The following is a 6,970-nucleotide window of genomic DNA, read 5'->3' as shown; positions in this document are numbered from 1 at the left end:
AGAGAGGGAGAGAAAGAGAGAGAGAGAATGGGAGACAGAGAGAGAGAGAGAGAGAGAGAGAGAGAGAGACAGATAGACAGAGAGACAGAGACAGAGAGAGAGGGAGGGAGAGAGAGAGACAGAGAGGGAGAGAGGGAGAGAGAAAGACAGAGAGAGAGAGAAGGGAGAGAGAAAGACAGAGAGAGAGAGAGAATTCTGCATTGTTTCTGTGTGATATTTCTTTCGTCCTCTCTGTTCTCAACATGGAAGAGCTGATCGTGGAAAGCTGAGGAAGTGAGCAATGGAGAGGGTGAGTGGTTGTGGTGGGGAGGAGGAGGGAGGAAAGGGGGAGAGAGAGGAAGAGAGGGGGGGATGTGAGTGGGAGAAAGAGGAGGGGAGAGATGATGAGGCGGAGGTAGGAGAGGGGAAAAGAGAGAGAGAGGGGGAGTGGTGAGGAGGAGGGAGGTGAGGGGGAGAACAGGAGAGACATGAGAGGGGGAGGAAGAGGGAGAAGAGGGTGAGAGAGAGGGGAGTTTAAAGACAATTTCCTCTCTTCTCTCATTGCTGTGACTGTCTGCTGCCTGCCGCCTGCTGCCTTCATGGAGGTCCCTAATTGACATCACTTGTACTTAAAAATAGGAGCAGAAAGGAACTGCTGTGGGTTGGAGATGGAGGCGGCGGGGGAGGAGAGCTGAGGGGATGAGAGAAAAGTGGAACACGAAGTAATAATATGTGTGGAGGACTGAAGGCCATTAAACCCTGCTAGCTGTTAGCGACAGAACAGAGCTGAAGGCCATTTAACCCTGCTAGCTGTTAGCGACAGAACAGATCTGAAGGCCATTAAACCCTGCTAGCTGTTAGCGACAGAACAGAGCTGAAGGCCATTAAACCCTGCTAGCTGTTAGCGACAGAACAGAGCTGAAGGCCATTAAACCCTGCTAGCTGTTTAGCGACAGAACAGAGATGAGGGCCATTAAACCCTGCTAGCTGTTAGCAACAGAACAGAGCCGAGAGCCATTAAACCCTGCTAGCTGTTAGCGACAGAGCAGAGCTGAGGGCCATTAAACCCTGCTAGCTGTTAGCGACAGAACAGAGATGAGGGCCATTAAACCCTGCTAGCTGTTAGCGACAGAACAGAGCTGAGGGCCATTAAACCCTGCTAGCTGTTAGCAACAGAACAGAGCTGAGAGCCATTAAACCCTGCTAGCTGTTAGCGACAGAACAGAGCTGAGGGCCATTAAACCCTGCTAGCTGTTAGCGACAGAACAGAGCTGAAGGCCATTAAACCCTGCTAGCTGTTAGCGACAGAACAGAGATGAGGGCCATTAAACCCTGCTAGCTGTTAGCAACAGAACAGAGCCGAGAGCCATTAAACCCTGCTAGCTGTTAGCGACAGAGCAGAGCTGAGGGCCATTAAACCCTGCTAGCTGTTAGCGACAGAAGAGAGCTGAAGGCCATTAAACCCTGCTAGCTGTTATCGACAGAACAGAGCTGAGGGCCATTAAACCCTGCTAGCTGTTAGCGACAGAACAGAGCTGAGGGCCATTAAACCCTGCTAGCTGTTAGCGACAGAACAGAGCTGAAGGCCATTAAACCCTGCTAGCTGTTAGCGACAGAACAGAGCTGAAGGCCATTAAACCCTGCTAGCTGTTAGCGACAGAACAGAGCTGAGGGCCATTAAAACCTGCTAGCTGTTAGCGACAGAACAGAGCTGAGGGCCATTAAACCCTGCTAGCTGTTAGCGACAGAACAGAGCTGAGGACCATGAAACCCTGGTGGTAGAGGTGGTGGTTCTAGTAGAGGTGTTGGTTCTGGTAGAGGTGGTGGTAGAGAGGGTAGAGGTGGTGGTAGAGGTGATGGAGGTAGAGGTGGTGGTGGTAGAGGTGGTGGTGGTGGTGGTGATGGTGGTGGTAGAGGTGGTAGAGGTGGTAGAGGTGGTGGTGGTAGAGGTGGTGGAGGTAGAGGTGGTGGAGGTAGAGGTGGTAGAGGTAGAGGTGGTGGTAGAGGTGGTAGAGGTGGTGGTGGTAGAGGTGGTGGAGGTAGAGGTGGTGGTAGAGGTGGTGGAGGTAGAGGTGGTAGAGGTGGTGGTGGTAGAGGTGGTGGAGGTAGAGGTGGTGGTAGAGGTGGTGGAGGTGGTGAAGGTAAAGGTGGTGGAGGTAGAGGTGGTAGAGGTGGTGGTGGTAGAGGTGGTGGAGGTAGAGGTGGTGGAGGTAGAGGTGGTGGTAGAGGTGGTGGAGGTGGTGGAGGTAAAGGTGGTGGAGGTAGAGGTGGTAGAGGTGGTGGTGGTAGAGGTGGTGGAGGTAGAGGTGGTAGAGGTGGTGGTGGTAGAGGTGGTAGAGGTGGTGGTGGTAGAGGTGGTGGTGGTAGAGCTAGAGGTGGTGGAGCTAGAGGTGGTGGTGGTAGAGGTGGTGGTGGTGGTGATGGTGGTAGAGGTGGTGGTGGTGTTGGTGGTGGTGGTAAAGGTGGAGGTGGTGGAGGTGGAGGTGGTAGAGGTGGTGGAGGTAGAGGTGGTGGAGGTAGAGGTGGTGGTAGAGGTAGGAGAGGTAGATGTGGTGGAGGTGGTAGAGGTGGTAGAGGTGGTGGTGGTAGAGGTGGTGGTGGTAGAGGTGGTAGAGGTGGTAGAGGTGGTGGATTTGGTAGAGGTGATAGAGGTGGTGGAGGTGGTGGAGGTGGTAGAGGTGGTAGAGGTGGTAGAGGTGGTGGTGGTAGATTTGGTGGAGCTGGTAGAGGTGGTAGAGGTGGTGGTGGTAGAGGTGGTGGTGGTTAGAGGTTGTAGAGGTGGTAGAGGTGGTGGTGGTTAGAGGTTGTAGAGGTGGTAGAGGTGGTGGAGGTAGAGGTGGTGGAGGTATAGGTGGTGGTAGAGGTGGTAGAGGTGGTGGTGGTAGAGGTGGTGGAGGTAGAGGTGGTGGAGGTATAGGTGGTTGTAGAGGTGGTAGAGGTGGTAGAGGTAGTGGTGGTTAGAGGTTGTAGAGGTGGTGGAGGTAGAGGTGGCGGAGGTAGAGGTGGTGGTGGTTGGTGGTAGAGGTGGTGGAGGTAGTGGTGGTGGAGGTAGAGGTGGTGGTAGAGGTGGGAGAGGTGGTGGTGGTAGAGGTGGTAGAGGTGGTGGTGGTAGAGATGGTAGAGGTGGTGGAGGTAGACCTGGTAGAGGTGGTGGTGGTAGAGGTGGTGGAGGTATAGGTGGTGGTAGAGGTGGTAGAGGTGGTGGTGGTAGAGGTGGTAGAGGTGGTGGAGGTGGTGGAGGTAGAGGTGGTAGAGGTAGAGGTGGTGGTGGTAGAGGTGGTAGAGGTGGTAGAGGTGGTGGTGGTAGAGGTGGTGGAGGTAGAGGTGGTGGAGGTAGATGTGGTGGTGGTGGTGGTAGAGGTGGTGGAGGTAGAGGTGGTGGAGGTGGTGGAGGTGGTGGTGGTAGAGGTGGTGGTGGTAGAGGTGGTGGAGGTAGAGGTGGTAGAGGTGGTAGAGGTGGTGGTGGTTAGAGGTTGTAGAGGTGGTAGAGGTGGTGGAGGTAGAGGTGGTGGTGGTGGTGGTAGAGGTGGTGGAGGTAGAGGTGGTGGAGGTAGAGGTGGTGGTAGAGGTGGTAGAGGTAAAGAGGGGGTGGAGGTAGAGGTGGTGGAGGTAGAGGTGGTGGAGGTAGAGGTGGTGGTGGTAGAGGTGGTAGAGGTGGTGGTGGTTAGAGGTGGTCGAGGTGGTAGAGGTGGTGGAGGTAGAGGTGGTGGTGGTAGAGGTGGTAGAGGTGGTGGTGGTAGAGGTGGTGTTGGTGGTAGAGGTGGTGGTGGTAGAGATGGTGGTGGTGGTAGAGGTGGTGGTGGTGGTGGTAGAGGTGGTGGTGGTGGTGGTGGTAGAGGTGGTGGTGGTAGAGGTGGTGGTGGTGGTGGTGGTAGAGGTGGTGGTGGTAGAGGTGGTGGAGGTAGAGGTGGTAGAGGTAGAGGTGGTAGAGGTGGTGGTGGTAGAGGTGGTGGAGGTATAGGTCGTGGTAGAGGTGGTAGAGGTGGTGGTGGTAGAGGTGGTGGAGGTATAGGTGGTAGAGGTAGAGGTGGTAGAGGTGGTGGTGGTAGAGGTGGTGGAGGTATAGGTGGTGGTAGAGGTGGTAGAGGTGGTGGTGGTAGAGGTGGTGGAGGTATAGGTGGTGGTGGTAGAGGTGGTGGAGGTAGAGGTGGTAGAGGTGGTGGTGGTAGAGGTGGTAGAGGTGGTGGTGGTAGAGGTGGTGGTGGTAGAGGTGGTGGTGGTAGAGGTGGTGGAGGTGGTAGAGGTGGTGGTGGTAGAGGTGGTGGAGGTAGAGGTGGTAGAGGTGGTGGTGGTAGAGGTGGTGGAGGTATAGGTGGTGGTAGAGGTGGTGGAGGTATAGGTGGTGGTAGAGGTGGTGGTGGTAGAGGTGGTGGAGGTGGTGGTGGTAGAGGTGGTGGTGGTAGAGGTGGTAGAGGTGGTGGTGGTAGAGGTGGTGGTGGTGTTGGTGGTAGAGGTGGTGGTGGTGGTGGAGGTATAGGTGGTGGTAGAGGTGGTAGAGGTGGTGGTGGTAGAGGTGGTGGAGGTAGAGGTGGTAGAGTTGGTATAGGTGGTAGAGGTAGAGGTGGTGGAGGTAGAGGTGGTAGAGGTGGTAGAGGTGGTGGTGGTAGAGGTGGTGGTGGTAGAGGTGGTGGTGGTAGAGGTGGTAGAGGTGGTGGAGGTATAGGTGGTGGTAGAGGTGGTGGTGGTAGAGGTGGTAGAGGTGGTAGAGGTGGTGGTGGTAGAGGTGGTAGAGGTGGTGGTGGTAGAGGTGGTAGAGGTGGTATAGGTGGTAGAGGTAGAGGTGGTAGAGGTGGTGGTGGTAGAGGTGGTGGAGGTAGAGGTGGTAGAGGTGGTATAGGTGGAGGTGGTGGAGGTGGTAGAGGTGGTAGAGGTGGTAGAGGTGGTAGAGGTGGTGGTGGTAGAGGTGGTAGAGGTGGTATAGGTGGTAGAGGTAGAGGTGGTGGAGGAGGTAGAGGTGGTGGAGGTGGTGGTGGTAGAGGTGGTAGAGGTGGTGGTGGTATAGGTGGTAGAGGTAGAGGTGGTAGAGGTGGTGGTGGTAGAGGTGGTGGAGGTATAGGTGGTGGTAGAGGTGGTGGAGGTATAGGTGGTGGTAGAGGTGGTGGAGGTAGAGGTGGTAGAGGTGGTGGTGGTAGAGGTGGTGGAGGTATAGGTGGTGGTAGAGGTGGTGGAGGTAGAGGTGGTGGAGGTAGAGGTGGTAGAGGTGGTAGAGGTGGTGGTGGTAGAGGTGGTGGTGGTAGAGGTGGTGGTGGTAGAGGTGGTAGAGGTGGTGGAGGTATAGGTGGTGGTAGAGGTGGTAGAGGTGGTGGTGGTAGAGGTGGTAGAGGTGGTGGTGGTAGAGGTGGTAGAGGTGGTATAGGTGGTAGAGGTAGAGGTGGTAGAGGTGGTGGTGGTAGAGGTGGTGGAGGTAGAGATGGTAGAGGTGGTATAGGTGGAGGTGGTGGAGGTGGTAGAGGTGGTAGAGGTGGTAGAGGTGGTAGAGGTGGTGGTGGTAGAGGTGGTAGAGGTATAGGTGGTTGTAGAGGTGGTAGAGGTGGTAGAGGTGGTGGTGGTTAGAGGTTGTAGAGGTGGTAGAGGTGGTGGAGGTAGAGGTGGTGGAGGTATAGGTGGTGGTAGAGGTGGTAGAGGTGGTGGTGGTAGAGGTGGTGGAGGTAGAGGTGGTGGAGGTATAGGTGGTTGTAGAGGTGGTAGAGGTGGTAGAGGTGGTGGTGGTTAGAGGTTGTAGAGGTGGTGGAGGTAGAGGTGGCGGAGGTAGAGGTGGTGGTGGTTGGTGGTAGAGGTGGTGGAGGTAGTGGTGGTGGAGGTAGAGGTGGTGGTAGAGGTGGGAGAGGTGGTGGTGGTAGAGGTGGTAGAGGTGGTGGTGGTAGAGATGGTAGAGGTGGTGGAGGTAGACCTGGTAGAGGTGGTGGTGGTAGAGGTGGTGGAGGTATAGGTGGTGGTAGAGGTGGTAGAGGTGGTGGTGGTAGAGGTGGTGGAGGTAGAGGTGGTAGAGGTAGAGGTGGTGGTGGTAGAGGTGGTAGAGGTGGTAGAGGTGGTGGTGGTAGAGGTGGTGGAGGTAGAGGTGGTGGAGGTAGATGTGGTGGTGGTGGTGGTAGAGGTGGTGGAGGTAGAGGTGGTGGAGGTGGTGGAGGTGGTGGTGGTAGAGGTGGTGGTGGTAGAGGTGGTGGAGGTAGAGGTGGTAGAGGTGGTAGAGGTGGTGGTGGTTAGAGGTTGTAGAGGTGGTAGAGGTGGTGGAGGTAGAGGTGGTGGTGGTGGTGGTAGAGGTGGTAGAGGTGGTATAGGTGGTAGAGGTAGAGGTGGTGGTGGAGGTAGAGGTGGTGGAGGTGGTGGTGGTAGAGGTGGTAGAGGTGGTGGTGGTATAGGTGGTAGAGGTAGAGGTGGTAGAGGTGGTGGTGGTAGAGGTGGTGGAGGTATAGGTGGTGGTAGAGGTGGTGGAGGTATAGGTGGTGGTAGAGGTGGTGGAGGTAGAGGTGGTAGAGGTGGTGGTGGTAGAGGTGGTGGAGGTATAGGTGGTGGTAGAGGTGGTGGAGGTAGAGGTGGTGGAGGTAGAGGTGGTAGAGGTGGTAGAGGTGGTGGTGGTAGAGGTGGTGGTGGTAGAGGTGGTGGTGGTAGAGGTGGTAGAGGTGGTGGAGGTATAGGTGGTGGTAGAGGTGGTAGAGGTGGTGGTGGTAGAGGTGGTAGAGGTGGTGGTGGTAGAGGTGGTAGAGGTGGTAGAGGTGGTGGAGGTATAGGTGGTGGTAGAGGTGGTAGAGGTGGTGGTGGTAGAGGTGGTAGAGGTGGTGGTGGTAGAGGTGGTAGAGGTGGTATAGGTGGTAGAGGTAGAGGTGGTAGAGGTGGTGGTGGTAGAGGTGGTGGAGGTAGAGATGGTAGAGGTGGTATAGGTGGAGGTGGTGGAGGTGGTAGAGGTGGTAGAGGTGGTAGAGGTGGTAGAGGTGGTGGTGGTAGAGGTGGTAGAGGTGGTGGTGGTTAGAGGTTGTAGAGGTGGTAGAGGTGG

General features: G+C 55.9%; 1 protein-coding gene across 1 annotated transcript; it reads right to left on the bottom strand.

Moving 5' to 3' along the window:
* Positions 1-598: 598 nt before the first annotated feature.
* On the bottom strand, positions 599-6,564 carry LOC129817898 (basic proline-rich protein-like; the record flags this gene model as incomplete). Its single annotated transcript, XM_055873495.1, has 6 exons — positions 599-670; positions 3,260-3,413; positions 3,757-4,452; positions 4,915-5,227; positions 6,053-6,147; positions 6,272-6,564. Coding segments are annotated over 6 exons (1,623 nt in total), but the record flags the coding sequence as incomplete, so codon positions are not given.
* Between the last annotated feature and the right edge of the window lie 406 nt (positions 6,565-6,970).

Source organism: Salvelinus fontinalis, chromosome 20, assembly GCF_029448725.1.
Source record: "Salvelinus fontinalis isolate EN_2023a chromosome 20, ASM2944872v1, whole genome shotgun sequence".
In the NCBI taxonomy this organism is placed as follows: domain Eukaryota; kingdom Metazoa; phylum Chordata; class Actinopteri; order Salmoniformes; family Salmonidae; genus Salvelinus; species Salvelinus fontinalis.
The sequence above is the reverse complement of the archived record's forward strand: the minus strand, read 5'-3'. Positions and strand labels throughout refer to the sequence as shown.